The sequence below is a fragment of the Emys orbicularis genome, chromosome 5, assembly GCF_028017835.1.
Source record: "Emys orbicularis isolate rEmyOrb1 chromosome 5, rEmyOrb1.hap1, whole genome shotgun sequence".
NCBI classification, from domain to species: Eukaryota; Metazoa; Chordata; order Testudines; family Emydidae; genus Emys; species Emys orbicularis.
Window position 1 is genome coordinate 120,149,802 of NC_088687.1, and position 15,990 is coordinate 120,165,791.

Consider the following 15,990-nt stretch of genomic DNA (forward strand, 5'->3'; position numbering starts at 1 on the left):
TACCTGTCTGAAAATGCATGAAGAAATTGAACACAATTAAAGAGAAAAAGCAATTAATCTAAAATAATGGGGGAAGTTATTTTGGTAGCAATTGACATAATTTCCCTTTAGGGAGGGAATACAAAGTCTGTCCTGCTTTTTTCCCCACTGGGAAATGCAGGTTAGCTAGCGGAAGTTTTGTTAAAAACAAACTAATGAAATCCCATACAAATCCCCTTTTCCAAAAAATCCCCTAAAATCCATAAAGAATGTCTGCACTGTCAACTGCAGACAATAAGATTGATTCTATAGAAGGATGATGTGGGACATTGTCAACAGCCATAACTCCTCCACTGTGAGATTATCAGAGATAAGGTAAGCAAGCACTGACCAGATCAAAACTTGGATGAGAGAGCTCCTGGGGGAAAAAACAGGTGTGACAAGCTTGGTGATTTATTAATGAGGCACTCTGTCCTCTGAGATGATACTGAACCAGTGCTCCAGAAGGATATTAGAGGAGTATTCTGTTGCCAAAGGCTGCTGTCTTTCAGATGAGATGTAAGACAGAGTAATTAAAAATCCTACGATCCTTCTCATCTGCCCAAGAGCAGTGGAGTTAGCTTGGGTGTCCAGACAAATTCCAAATTAGGTAATAACACTCTGTTAACCTAAAGTTTCCATTGCCATTTCATTCAAAGAAAGCCTTCTTCACTTATGGCCCTCACCTGTTATGCTGTGTTGATGTGTGCTCATAAGCAGATGCTCTGTTTCACCCCAGAGGCGGCTGCTGTGCACTTGTGGGAAGCAAAGTGATTCCAGTGGAGTTTATATGCTGTATAAATTAGTTAATAAAGGAAGCAATCGGTCTATCGGGGATCGACTTATCGCGTCTAGTGAAGACGCGATAAAATCGATCCCTGATGGCTCTGCCGTCGACTCCGGAAATCCACCGCGGCAAGAGGCGGTAGCGGAGTCGACGGCGGCGCGGCAGCGGTCGACTTGCCGCCGTCCTCACAGCCAGGTAAGTCGACCTAAAATACGCCACTTCAGCTACGCTATTCACGTAGCTGAAGTTGCGTATCTTAGGTCGACCCCCCGCTGTAGTGTAGACCTAGCCTAAGTTACATTGGGTATTAAGTCACTTACATGATTTACCTGCATAGTCTGCCCTGTGACCAACCAACACTCCAAACAGCCTGTCACAAGGACTTCTTAGAAGACTCTGGTCCAATGGAGCTTAGCTACATGAACAGTGCTCTGTATAATAACTCTGCTATTGTTGTAAAAGACTTTTCTTAAATACTATGATAAAAAACCCAGTTAAAATAATTATACAGATTCAAACTGTCCACCTGGGAAAGGGTGTTGGGCAAAGAGAGAGACAAATGAGGGAGTGCAGCTATAAGAACATAGAAATGGAAGGGAGAATAAGAAAAATAATTTGGGAGGAAAGAGGTGAAGGGCAAAGACAGACAAAGATTTGTTTAAGCCAAAGAAGAATATTAAAATAGCACATTTCTAAGTAATGTAAACAAACTGAGGCTTTAATCCACTGTATGATTCTAGTTACATGAACATTCCCATTTGCAAGAATATTTACCTTTCTCAGCTACTTTATATCTGAGGAGTAAGACATTAAAGAGGTTTTTTTTTTTTTCCAAATTAGCCAAATATTTCTTATTTCCAAATGAAATATACTAAACTTAAAATGAGCTACAAAGATATTTCATCCTGCTACTCTTAACAATCACACAGCAATTTTCTGAAAAAATAATCTAAGTTACTATATAGCTAGAAAAGACAAGACTGCTGTGCAATTTACAGGGATGGGTATCCACATTATCACTGCATTACACAAGTCAAGGTTTCATTTATTTCACTTCCTTTTTCAATCTGAAACAAAATATAAGAAAGGCAATGATACTGCTCATTAGGATTTTGCAACTTTTTAGAAAAAGAACAGAACCCTTCCCTGCCAAAGTATCAACATTCCAGCGCTCTCATAACTTTGCTTTTGGTTTTCACAGACATTATTCCATTTTTATTTTATATTTGCAGAATATTACCTGCCACTTGACTTTCAGGAAGGTCATCATGAGATCACACAAACAAATCCACTCTGTTCTCACAACAGACCTTTTTCAAGTTCTGCTTGAGAAAAGAGATGACCTTTAATAGCTGTGTGTCTGTCATATAATCCTGACCTCCCTTTCAACAAAATAAGCAGGATTCCTAGCTGCTGTCTACTGCCTTTTCTGACTCCACATACACAATATTTTCCTTTGAAAGCTGCAAATTGTTGCTCTTTAGATTCTGATCCAGGTATTTAAAGAAACACTAGGAGCATGAAAGTCAACACATTTTTTTCCCAAGAAATACTGCTGTACAAAAATATATGAACCCAGAGCACGTCCTTTTTCTGTGTAGGAACAAGGCCATGGTGTTCTAAAGGCAAAATGTCCTCAATAATAACAGAATAAACTCTCTACAACATTTTTCTGTGCTCCGAAAAGTGCCCTTTGGCATGGTGAACACTGTACACTTAAGGGGCTGAGACCAGAAATAGTGGATCTGTTCTTTTAGCAGCTTAACAAAGGGCTTACCTACACTGGTAGTTCGGGCGCCGTAAGCCAAGGTGTGAATCTACCACACACTATCTTGCCCCTCACTAACTTGTCATGTGGACCCTGCTACAGGCAGAGTAAACGTTTCATGGGAGTACATCAAAGTGTACTATACAACCTCCAGTGTGCGGTAGGGTGCATGAGGCCATTTAGTGCACAGCAAACTAGTGCGCTGGAGATTCACACCCTGGCTTGCAGTATGCGAACTTGCCATGTAGACAAGCCCTTACAGTGGGTTTGACTCAGAAAACATGTGCCTAGGATCTAGATTGAGCTGCAATTTCTATATATAAGGCAATGTACAATATGCCTGTATTAGTTACCATGGATGCCCCTTTATTAAAGGGGTCAACAGCTTCAGGTAGTGCAGACGTGTGTCTGACGGGAATCTATCAGAGAGAACGAAAGGGCAGATATTCAGTATCCTGCATATGAGACGTTCTGTTGATATGAAGTATAATGCAATAATAGTGACTTCTTACTCTTCTAAAGCTTGAAGCATGTTCTTGGAGTCTTCAAAGGCCAGTATCTCAATGATTTGGTCATTCATAATGACATCTTCATTAAAGGGATCTCCTGAATTAAACTGTGAATACTCCAGTTTGTGATCTAGAGTAAGATCATATCGTATCTCCTAAGTAAACACAAAAAAGAAACGTCATATTATAGCAGATCAACCCTTAGTGTGGATACAACTCCTATTGTTGTCAGTGGAAAGACTCCCATTTACTTCAGCAGGAGTTTGTGTGCATGCTACGTTTTGGTATATAACTGAGCAGGAACCTAAATGATGAAAACAGTCAATGGAATTAAGGCTCTTAGCTCTTAGGCTCCTAAATCAGTTAGGCATTGCAATGCTAAGCACTGCAACACCTAAACACCTTTAAAAATTTGGGCCAAAGCCCACTGAAGTCAATAGGAGCCTATCCATTGGCTTCAACAGGCTTTGGACCAGCCTCAGTGAGTTATTTTCCACTCAATCTCTAGGATCATTCTATTTGTATTATGGTACATACAACCTTTTATATACACTTGTTGAACAAAATCACACATAATTCTATGTTTGCAGTGTTGTTGTACTCATGTTGGTCCCAGGATACCAGGCAGGTGACGTGAAAAGGTTGGTGAGGTAGTATCTTTTAAATGGGCCAACTTCTGTTGGTGGAAGAGACAAGTTTTGGAACTACACAAAGCTCTTCTTCCGCAGACCTAAAGAAGATCTCTGTGTAGCTTGCTTCCACCAACAGAAACTGATATGAAATTCTATGAAAGAGGAAAAACGATTTCGCTAGTATACAGTACTTATGGAGTCCCTTGAGATTAAGGTTTACTAAATTCACCAGACAAGAAAACCTTTATAAACTTCTGGTGCTGGCACGATTCTGTTACACTTTTATGATTTCAGCATCAAGCCTTATTCATAAAAGGGAGACTGATGTGAGCTATTTTCACTTACTGTGATTTCTTCTGAATGAAGATGCTCACTGATAAGTATGGACCTTACTTTCTCTTAGTAAGCCATTATTTTACAATAAATACAATCTTTATTGTAAATTTAAATAGGATACATGTCCATCCTTCTCTGTACCACTTGTAGGACTCTTCCAGCAGAAACTCATGAGACACAAAAGTTAAAAAAGACATTGAAAGAATTGTTTAGAAAAGGTGAACTGCAAAGACAAAATAACAGTACACTGTTCCCTCCCCTCCCTTTGTTGCTCCTTTCTGATATATAAAGATGGCTTTGCACACTTTTTTCTTGAAGGTTTATTCTGTAATGTGGAGGATTATATTTGAAATATCAGATCATCATCTCCAGGTGAACCTTAGTCTAAATTTATGTCTACAGTTGCAACTGTACCTGGTACATGTGCATTGGGAGGTTTGGGTGAGGGCCTGCCTAGGTCTGGGAAGGGAAACGGAACTCTTTCGTTTGTCTGAGGAAAGTCAGAGTGTTCCATTCTCCCTGTGACCACTGCAAATGTTTATTACTGTTCCCAGTCCCTGGTGTGTGGCCTCTTCCTGTGCTGAGCCACTCTGCAGAAGCCAGGAGAAGTGGGGGTGGGTGGCTGAAGCATCCGCTCTCATGGTTCCACAAACACAGAACCACGTCCTTTAGCTATGTAGAGGCAACTGGCTTGTGGTGCTAATCCAAAAGTTCTGGGAAGAAAATACACTTGAGGTGCCTATGTTTCCATGTTCCTTTCAAATACTGTTCACTGGACACAGGAGCCAAGACTTTTTGGTGATGAAGTGGGAGGTGGGGGATGTGTTGATGTTCTCTGTGGTTCTTTGTACCTCTTCCGTTAGCTGAGAATACAGTCAATTTCCTCTCGAATTGCCTCCCAGTCCTGTAAGCATAATTCAGCAAATTTTCAGTGTAGAAGAAATTCAAGCTGGTTCTTCAGGTTTAACAAAAGGACAAATGTACTCGGTCCACCTTTGTAGCTCACCACATCTCTCCACTGAGCAATATGTACAGGGTTGACCATCAGCAGGAACATCTCTCCGGCACTGGTGGCTAGGTGTCCGCCACAGGACTGGAAACCCACTTCTCTTTTCCATTCCGGTACCTTGAACAATTATGTTCTCCAAATGATGGCCAGCCTTTAATGAAGAAATAGGTAACTAGTACAAGGCACTGAACCCCACACCAACTGGCCCCTTGAGGCACTGTAAACTGTGCAACATTTTAACAACTGTACTTCACTTTAGACTTAGTTGGTTCCTGGTGGGCTACAAAAATAGTCTGAAGGAATGTGGCTGTAATAGTAGCATTTCTGGGATGCTAAAAAGTATCAATATTGTGGCCTTTGGCAGCAAAGCTATGATATGTCGCGGGGGAGTTCTTAGGTTTCTTCAAAGGAGAAATGACAGAGAATGCTAAGCTTGTGTTTGACTTGCCAGGACATTCCGATGCTAACAGGGAACCCATTCCACCAGAAGGGAAGGAATGGCATTGCAGAGATAGCAGAGGAAGGCTGAGCAGGACCCCGGAAGACCTGCTCGTTGGCACTGACAGAGGAGTCAGGACCAATTTGAGTGCCTTAGGGCAAGGGAGGATTGGGTTCTTAGGCAGGAGGACCTTAGACATTTGTCCATCCCGTGCTTTGCTGCACATTGGGCAACCCACATTTGCCATCCTTGCCTGTCAACTGCCCTTCTCTCCAAATCTTCCCATTTCATGTTAAGGTGCTTGATGTCGTTCAGAACTGTTCGTTTCCATGTTATTCATGGTCTTCCGCTCTTTCTTCTTGCATTTTCTGGCTTCCATTCAAGGGTGGTATTTGGTAAGTGTTCTTTTTGCATTCTCAGCACATGCCCCAGACACTGATGTATTCTTTTGTAGGTTAATCATTAATATTTGGAGGATTCTCTTGCCATGCTCTATTAGGCTCTATCAGACATTTAAATTATTTTATTTAACTAAAACAACAACGTTATGTATTCTGGATTTTTTTCTTCAACAGCAAACATATAATATTTTAACAAAACAAGCATATGAATTTTTGAATTTAGTTAAACATTCAAGTTTTTTAAAAGCAGGTTTATTTTTTGTTAAAATTGTTTTTAACTAAAATAGTTAATGAAATATTTTTAAAAAATTAAATTGATTATGCCAGCCAGGTCAACATGAGAAACTTAATATATTGGCTTCTGCAGCTAACTCAGTCATCTTCACCTTCATTTTCCTGTTCATAATCTGGAAAAGAAAAACAAGCTTTCCTGCTTTTTCAGGTCCCAAACGATTTCTCAATTTGGAATGAATTAGTCCAAAGGTAGAAAATATTCTTTCTACTCTGGCAGAAGAAGCTACTGCTGTTAAAAGTGAGATTATCACTTCAACAGTCTCTCAATCCAAGTGCTTAAGTGACTTCCACCAATTCACTGGTGTGACTTTCTTTAAAACATCATCAGCAAACATATATTTCTTGAATGGTGAAATTCACACTGAGTGCTGAAGTTTATTATAGTTGGCATTATGGAGGGATGATTGCTGGATGTCCATGTCATAGCCAACTCCTCTTCTTCAGCAGTTAAGGTTTGACCATGGTACCGAGTATTGAGAAAATTTTCAAGAAAATGAGCTGGAAATAGTGCTTGTCCCATTCTTTTTTTTAATGCTTGTAATTTAACTCTTTCATTACATATTTCTCTTTTTAAGATCTCACTCAGTTCCTTCCAAATTTCAACAGCGTCAGCAATAATACAGCTATTTCCCTGCATTTTGTTCAAGGCTACAGAAATAGGCTTCAGAGTACTCAGCATGTGTTCAACATTTCTCTTAAGCCCAATGTTGAGAACTTTGGCTGTGACAGTGCCATCTATTTTTTCACGATTTTGTTCACAAACTGTCATCAGATTAGGCCAGTTCTTGATATAGTGCTCAAAACAGTCTACTACTGAGTTCCATCGCAAGTCTTGTGGGAGAGTTAGCTTGGTTCCTCCCACTTTTTTCAGAGCAGCTGCTGCAAAGTGGTTGTTATGGAAGTATTTTGTAATTTCAACAACATTAGCCTTTATTTCTGGAATAATGAAGTCTTTGGCTAGGAGGTGCATGAAATGAGCACTGCAACTGTATGTTATAAACTTGGGACTCTCTTCTAAATAATTTCTTCTCATCTTGGATACATTTGCAGCATTGTCTGTGACCATGCATACTAGATATTTGGATTTTTTCCCCCACAGATTATAGCTTTTACTGCTACTTCTTGTAAGTATTCTGCTGTGTGTGCATTTCCTGATGTATCAATTGTTTCTGTAAGGAAGACATTCCCTTCTTCTGTTGTCACACAAGCACATAAAACAGGAGCATTGTGGACATTGCTCCACCCATCAAGACTCAGGTTTACAATTTTATCCCCTAGACCTTTTGCACACTGCTCAATTTCTCTTTCATACACTTTATCCAGCAATTTGCCTGCAACATCTGCTCTGTTGGTTAACTGTATCCTGGTCTTAATGACTGAACCATGTTAATGAAGTGTGGGTTCTCAATCATATGGAAAGGAGAGTTTGTTGCATAAACAAACCGGGCAATTTTTTCATCAATTACCTCTTTTTGTAATCTGCTGGTTCTTATCACAAACTTATCTATGGTTGTTTCTGGATGATGGAGATTTTTTTCCTTTTTGCTACAGGTGATATACTGTGGCTATCAGGGCCGGCTCTGGCTTTTTTGCCGCCCTAGGCAAAAAAGCCACCGGCCGCCCCCCCTCCCCGCCCCCCCCCATTGCGGCAGGGGAGGGCGCCGAGCCCGGCTGCGGGCCCGCAATCCCCGACCGGCCGGAGCGCCGGGGGGAGGGCAGCTTCGCTCTCCCCGGCGGCCAGAGCGCCGGGAGGAGGGCGGAGAGCCCGGCCGGGGCTCTCCACTCTCCCCGGCGGCCAGAGCGCCGGGGGGAGGGCGGAGAGCCCCCGGCGGATAGAGCGCCGGGAGGAGGGCAGAGAGCCCCTGGCGGATAGAGAGCCGGGAGGAGGGCAGAGAGCCCGGCCGGGGCTCTCCGCTCCTCCCGGCGCTCTGGCCACCGGGGAGAGGGTGGCGAGCCCGGCCGGGGCTCTCCGCTCTCCCTGGCGGCCGGAGCGCCGCGGGGAGGGCGGCGAGCCCAGTCACGGCCCCGCTCTCGGGCCGGCGCGCCCCGCCGCGCTGCCCCCCTCCAGGCGCCGCCCCAAGCACATGCTTGGTGGGCTGGTGCCTGGAGCCGGCCCTGGTGGCTATGTGACATACATGATGTGACTAAAACACTATCACTGGCAGATAACTCTGAAACTATAGAAAATGATGGTGATCTTGAAGGTGGATAGTCTTCAGAATCCTGTTTTTTGAGGATGGATTCTCCTAAACAAAATAAGTCAATGCAGTTATTGAATTATTATTACCATACTGCTTATTTAGTATTACTCATTGCATTCAATGACACTCAGTACTACTTTAAAGGTGAAATTGTAAAAAGAAGTTCTGCCTACTTCAGCTATTTATTTTTTAATCACAAATGCATCTAAAATGATTGTACCATAGAGTAACAACTATATTTTTTGCTCAAACATGAGAATTCAAGAATAGTCCAGAAGGAAGACAGGCAGTCCTTAAGAAAGAAGTATGAAATGAAGTTTACCAACCTGAAGATCCTGCATGTTCAGACATGTTCCGTTCACCATCTTCAATGCAGCTTCCTCCTGAGAAGGAACACTTCTCATGATGTTGTTTCATTCGGGTAACCAGGCCCTGCATTTCTTTGTTGCACTGTTTGCATTTTGCACACATACCTGTCTTACCCACAGGTAGAGGAACTTCATTAAAATATTCCCAAACTGGGTCTCTTTTACACCCTGCTGCCATTATAAGTTTTCCCTTTTAGTGAGAGAATGGTATGGTAGATCTCAAATCAATGAAGGCTACACTCAGAAAGACTTCAAGACTTCTGGAATATGCTGCTCAAACAGTTTCACTTTTGTTTCTACTGCCTGTCCCTCCCTTCTCACATTTATCTCCAGACTTCTTCTCCTTGTCCAGATCTATTCCACCCCCAACAATCTTCTATTCATTGAACTTTTTGAAACTTTGCACTTTTAGAGAGAGGTAAGGAATTGATTCTGTGTACACAAATTTGCAGAGGGACAATAGGGTTGAGGTCTGTTATTTCGCACCTCTACATATTATTTATTTATTTTAAAACATTTTTGCTGTTAACAAGCATGTTATCTCTGGAGACACAAATCCACAGTTTGAGAACTGCATCTCTGATGGTATCGTTTTTTCACTTACCTGCTGAGGTGGGGTGGGGGGCGAGCCCCAAAGGACTCTCGCTTTTGGCTTACGTTCTTATGCATCTTCTAGACTGAGCACTGAGTCCCATTGGGTAGATAGAAAGATTAACCTAAATAATCTATACAGAAGCCCCTGGAGCCCCATAAGATTAGGTCCCTAATCCATGAACTATTGGAACTCATTTACAAAACTTTTCTTAAACATTACATGAATATATTGCCTTCTACTATAGAATTAGAATTTATAATCCCTATTCCATGATGAGATATCTTTGAGCTATAATATATCTTATTTAAAACTATCTTTAGATAGGTTTTTTTCCTCAAAAAGCATTTTATCAAAAAAATCTGATTTAAATCACCCTGTGAATAGGTGAGCCACGAAGAAACATCATGTTAAATCTTCCAGTTTAGGAAATAAATCACAGTCACTCCTGCAGGTAGTGTGAAGGAGATATGGGTTGGCTTTAATACCACCTCCCTCCTTCCAGGCATAAACGTCACATTTGCTCAAACCCATACACATTTACATAGCTTTCCATCAAATTATCAATAATCCCTCATACTCATTTGATAGATTACAGTATACTGTTAAATTTTGAGGCCACCAGCAAAATCCACACTGTAAGCAAGGAAAGAACAGCTATTTGTCTATTATCAGCATGTCTAGATTAGGAAAAATAATCATGTTTTAAAATGTGTTAACACATACTGTAGACATGGATTAACACTTTTAAAATTTAAAATTTGATAGATGATTATGGCCAGTCCTAGATTCCCCTCTCTAAGGTTGACCATGCCAAACACAATGGAGCTATACAGATTTACATCAGCTGAGATTCTGACTGAATATCTCAATTTATCTTTCCACTGCCAACTTTTCAGAATTTCAGGCTAGTCACTGCATTTCTTAACTCTGGAAACCATTTCGAGATACCATTTATGAGAAGATGAGATAAAGTTTTATTGTAGAAAATATGACTCACCTGGTTTTTATTAAGGAAACTCCATTTTAATCTTCTAGTTTGGTAAACAGCAAAAAACGCAACGCATGTTAATACAAGAGAAATAACAAAAGCAACGAAGAATCCTGAAGCATGGATGCCATGGCTGTACAAAATCTGAAATTGAAAGAATGTAATATGTAAACCACATTTCTTCCCAGAGTTACACATGCACAAAAATCAGACACAGATTATAGCTGTAAACAGTACAGTACGTTACTTTTAACAATCTTCACAAGAATATGGAATTACTAAGTAGTAAGACATAATTACAATAATTCTATTAAGATTTTCAAAAATGGTTTATTTTTTCATAAAATTTAAGGCCAGAAGGGACCATTATGGTCATCTAGACTCACCAACTGCATAAACTAAGCTACAGAACCTCTCCTAAGTTAAATATTAGGCAATGCAACTTTTGAGTGGCCAAATACTTATGGTCTAATTTTCAGATCACAGTTCCCAGTTAATGGCAGCTGGGAATGTTCAGCAACTTTGAAACCCAGTCTGAAGCTGAGCACCTGAAATTAGAGGCCACTTTTGAAAATTTTCTCCTAAACAGAATAATCAGTGAGGTTAAAAGGTTTCAATCAGCATATGTTTGTGATGAGTGTTTTATTCATAAGTGGCAAAGCTACTCAATTTGCTCACACACGTATGCTAACTGCATGTGCCAGAATCAGGAATGGAATCCAGGAGTCAAGAACCACAAGCCAAACTGCCTTCCTTTTCAAATATATCTTTCAATTGCATCCTTAGGGTTAGGGTTTAATTAACCTCTTTTCAATTCACTTTATGTTTCTATAAAATGGGCATGATGTCTCACATGAGAATGGCAATATACAACTCAACTCTGAGATCTTTGGACTAAATGTAACAGATAGCCATTTTGATAATGTTTCATTGCACAGGAATCACGTTTGTCATGGCTGCAACTTTTAAATAACTAACATGCGATCTCTAAGCATGGTGCATTCTATTTCTTAACATGCCGCCTGGTAAGCATGGTGTATTCAGTGTGAAAGCACTCCATGAAGTCAATGGCAACTGTGTTTGTGTGAAGCATTTATCAAATCTGGCACTTGTTTTCAAATGGATTTATGTCAATCTAAAAGAGCAGAATTTAGTACCTTATATTCAGGTTTGGGCCAAAATCCTGCAAACCTAATTCACATTTTGACTGTTTAATATATTTAATATATTTCTGGACTATGGTCCAGTTTACTAAAGAAAGAATCATCCCCAAACCTAAAATAGTCTACCCTAGTTCAGATTTAGTAGCTTCTTTGTATTTAGAAGATACTTGAACCATTAACACAGGCCATTAATTTGCCACTTTATGAGATTTAGAAAGTGGGTCTTAAGGCTCAGTTCACAGTATTGTATTTGAAAAGCTCTTGACTGACAATTAATCTAATGGACAAAAATCTGTATGATTTTCAGTCATACTTATTCTACAATAATGAAACACATGGTGCATTTAAATCAATTAGTATAAAATGAGAAATAGTTATATGAATAATTGTACTATTCTTTCATATGCCCATCAATGCCTGAAATTACTAAATGAAAAAAGAACCAACAGTCATTTACCCATTTCACTAATAAATTACTAACATCTTAATATCTAGAAGTTTTTTCTCATCTTAAATTTCCTCCCTTCTGAATTTCAGCCAATTACTACCAGTTATGTCCCTTTGTATTATCTTCTACTCCTAAAAAGTATGTCCAGAAAGTACAGGCTGACATTAATACCACTCTTACCCCCTCCTGATATTATCCCTACTCCAAACCCCACACTAATCTTTTTCTGGGTTTAATTAAAGTTTCATTTTTCGGCATAGAAATATCAAACATTCATTTGTATCATATTCATTTGTAACATTATTGTATAATGTCCAACAACCCCTCTCCCTTATGCCTTTCATAGAACTGCAGACTTCTATTCCCTCCACTCCACACACACTTTGAATAATCACTTAGCTAACCTATACATACTTATATCTTTTAAAAAATATTTCCTCAGATGTCAATAACTCCTGTCCTCTAATTACTTAGGTTGCTCTGTGAGGACAATGACGACGCCAGGACAGTGCTCACTCTGCGCTCTGCTACAGTTGTCCTCAGCAGAGATGGTCAAGATGGAGATCTCTCACCTTCAAACAGTGGGAATTTGCAATAGAGTATACGCCACGAGAAACCCCCAGCCTATGCCCACCTTCCCACACACCCCTCCATCTGAAATAGACTGAGTTTGTCAATCTTCTGGGCATGCTGTGAAGCACAGCGATTTACCTAAACTGTTGGAGGGGTATGATGGGGACTGTTTTGGGAGTCTGAGTATGGGGATAGGTTTTTGGTTAGGAGTTAGCTGATAAAAATATTTTTAATCAAAATAAAACTAACTTTTATCAAAGGCAGCTAGAGTATTTTTTGTATAAGTTAATACAAATCTAAATAAAACAAATCTCAAGTCAATGGGACCACTCACATGAGAAAGATAAGCACGATTTAGCTGCTAGTGGGGAAGGCCTCAAGTCAGCAAGATACTTGAGCATATGCCTAACTTTAAGCATGTTAGAAATCCAAATGAAGTCAATGGGGCCATTTATGGGTCTGAAGTGAGGAACGTGCTTAAGTATCTTGCTGAATCAGAGGTCAAAAACAGTAAACAAACTCCTTGGAGATATTATCAGCCCTAACTAAAGCCCCAAAGTTCTGAGTTATCATTTAGGAATTGCCCAGGCATCCAGGCTATTTAGAAAAAAAAAGGGGAATGGCTGAGGGGGCAAAAAACACACCCCACACCCAAGGTCTAATGGGAAGATGTCTTCAGTCTGTCTGAGGAAACTAGGTCTCTGCAACCTTTCACAAGAATGTACTGTTGGTGCTGCTGGAGAGATGTCCCCTCTGTCTGTGAATGAATGAATGAATTCAAAAATATATATAAACTCATATGAAACATTAAGACATTATATGATGTTGGTATATATAGTAGTGAAAAAACAGGGAACTCGATGGAATCTCATATTATGATTAAATGAAGTTATAATCAACTTCCTTTTATACAGATAAGTGATACAGCTTTGAGCAAAATATTGTAAACTTTAAGGTCAAGTTTCAGAGTAGCAGCCGTGTTAGTCTGTATCCGCAAAAAGAACAGGAGTACTTGTGGCACCTTAGAGACTAACAAATTTATTAGAGCATAAGCTTTCGTGGGCTACAACCCACTTCTTCGGATGCATATAGAGTGAAACATATATTGAGGAGATATATATACACACATACAGAGAGCATGAACAGGTGGGAGTTGTCTTACCAACTCTGAGAGGCCAATTAAGTAAGAGAAAAAAAACTTTTGAAGTGATAATCAAGATAGCTCAGTACAGACAGTTTGATAAAAAGCAAGTGTGAAAATACTTACAAGGGGAGATAGATTCAATGTTTGTAATGGCTCAGCCATTCCCAATCTTTATTTAATCCTGAGTTGATTGTGTCTAGTTTGCATATCAATTCCAGCTCAGCAGTCTCTCGTTGGAGTCTGTTTTTGAAGTTTTTCTGTTTTAAGATAGCCACCCGCAGGTCTGTCATAGAATGGCCAGACAGGTTAAAGTGTTCTCCCACTGGTTTTTGAGTATTATGATTCCTGATGTCAGATTTGTGTCCATTAATTCTTTTGCGTAGAGACTGTCCGGTTTGGCCAATGTACATGGCAGAGGGGCATTGCTGGCACATGATGGCATATATCACATTGGTAGATGTGTAGGTGAACGAGCCCCTGATGGTATGGCTGATGTGATTAGGCCCTATGATGATGTCACTTGAATAGATATGTGGACAGAGTTGGCATCGGGCTTTGTTACAAGGATAGGTTCCTGGGTCAGTGTTTTTGTTCAGTGATGTGTGGTTGCTGGTGAGTATTTGCTTTAGGTTGGGGGGTTGTCTGTAAGCGAGGACAGGTCTGTCTCCCAAGATCTGTGAGAGTAAAGGATCATCTTTCAGGATAGGTTGTAGATCTCTGATGATGCGCTGGAGAGGTTTTAGTTGGGGGCTGAAGGTGACAGCTAGTGGTGTTCTGTTATTTTCTTTGTTGGGCCTGTCTTGTAGGAGGTGACTTCTGGGTACTCGTCTGGCTCTGTCAATCTGTCAAGCATTCTTAAAACTACAATACCCACCTGCTGAAGTGAAAAAACAGATTGACAGAGCCAGACGAGTACCCAGAAGTCACCTCCTACAAGACAGGCCCAACAAAGAAAATAACAGAACAGAAAAACTTCAAAAACAGACTCCAACGAGAGACTGCTGAGCTGGAATTGATATGCAAACTAGACAGAATCAACTCAGGATTAAATAAAGATTGGGAATGGCTGAGCCATTACAAACATTGAATCTATCTCCCCTTGTAAGTATTTTCACACTTGCTTCTTATCAAACTGTCCGTACTGGGCTATCTTGATTATCACTTCAAAAGTTTTTTTTCTCTTACTTAATTGGCCTCTCAGAGTTGGTAAGACAACTCCCACCTGTTCATGCTCTCTGTATGTGTGTATATATATCTCCTCAATATATGTTTCACTCTATATGCATCCGAAGAAGTGGGTTGTAGCCCACGAAAGCTTACGCTCTAATAAATTTGTTAGTCTCTAAGGTGCCACAAGTACTCCTGTTCTTTTTAATGTCAAGGGTAATCCTGTAAAGGAAAGATGGGATTGTGTTCATATTGATTTCTTTTAGTTTAAGGTTAATATTTGCAATCAAGCATGCTTATGCTACCAAGTTAGTGAAAAACACCTGTGCTGATAAAAAGCCATAAATAAAAGGGACTGAAACCAAATAGTATAAAATGACAGTTAATCAGAGTGAAATAAATAAACTTTTTAAACTAGTGCAGGCTCTGGGCTGGGAGTTTGGGTGCGAGAGGGGGTGTGGGCTCTGGGAGGAGGTGTGGGAGGGAGTTTGGGTGCTGGAGAGGGCTCAGGGCTGGGGCAGAGGGTGGGGTGTGGGAGTGGGTGAGGGTGAGGGAGGGAGTTTGGGTGCGGGCTCTGGGCTGGGGCAGGGGATTGGAGTGTGGGAGGGGGTGAGGGGGGTGGCGCTTACCTCAGGCAGTGCCGTAAAGCGACCAGCACATCCCTCTGGCAGCAGCTCCTAGGCAGGGGGCCGGGGGTCTCCGCGCACTGAACCTGCCCGCAGGCTCTTCCCCTGCAGCTCCCATTGGCTGATGTTCCCTGCCAATGGGAGCTGCGGAGTCAGCGCTCAGAAACTCTCACCCCTGGGCCACAGGGACGTGCTGGCCGCTGTTCCCTGGTGTGAAGGAGGCACTGGGAGGGAGGGGGAGGAGTTGAGGAAGGGAGAGGGGAGGAGTTGATCAGCAGGGCCCGCGGATCCCCTGGAGTGCCCTCGGGGACCCCCAGGGGTCCGTGGACCCAGTTTGAGAAACGCTGGTCTAGGGGATCAGCTCTCTGGTGGGACAGACATCAAAACTGTCTGGCATCTTAGCTTGAGCGGGTGACAGACTAATGCAAGCCTCTTGGCCTAAAGGTGGGGAGGCTGCCACTCCCAGGGGTGGGGTGGCAGGGGGGACGCAGGCCCACCAGACTCCACTGCATCCCAGCCCATGG

The 15,990-nt window shown here is 41.3% G+C and overlaps 1 protein-coding gene across 1 annotated transcript in view; it reads right to left on the reverse strand.

Annotated features, from left to right (window-relative positions):
- Positions 1-15,990, reverse strand: part of EVC2 (EvC ciliary complex subunit 2) — a 165,384-nt gene that overhangs the window by 104,470 nt on the left and 44,924 nt on the right. The window contains exons 8-9 of the mRNA XM_065405470.1: positions 10,355-10,489; positions 3,086-3,237 (exon numbers count right to left, since the gene is read on the reverse strand). Coding sequence (XP_065261542.1) covers positions 3,086-3,237; positions 10,355-10,489 — 287 coding nt within the window. The remainder of the gene's footprint in view (positions 1-3,085; positions 3,238-10,354; positions 10,490-15,990) is intronic.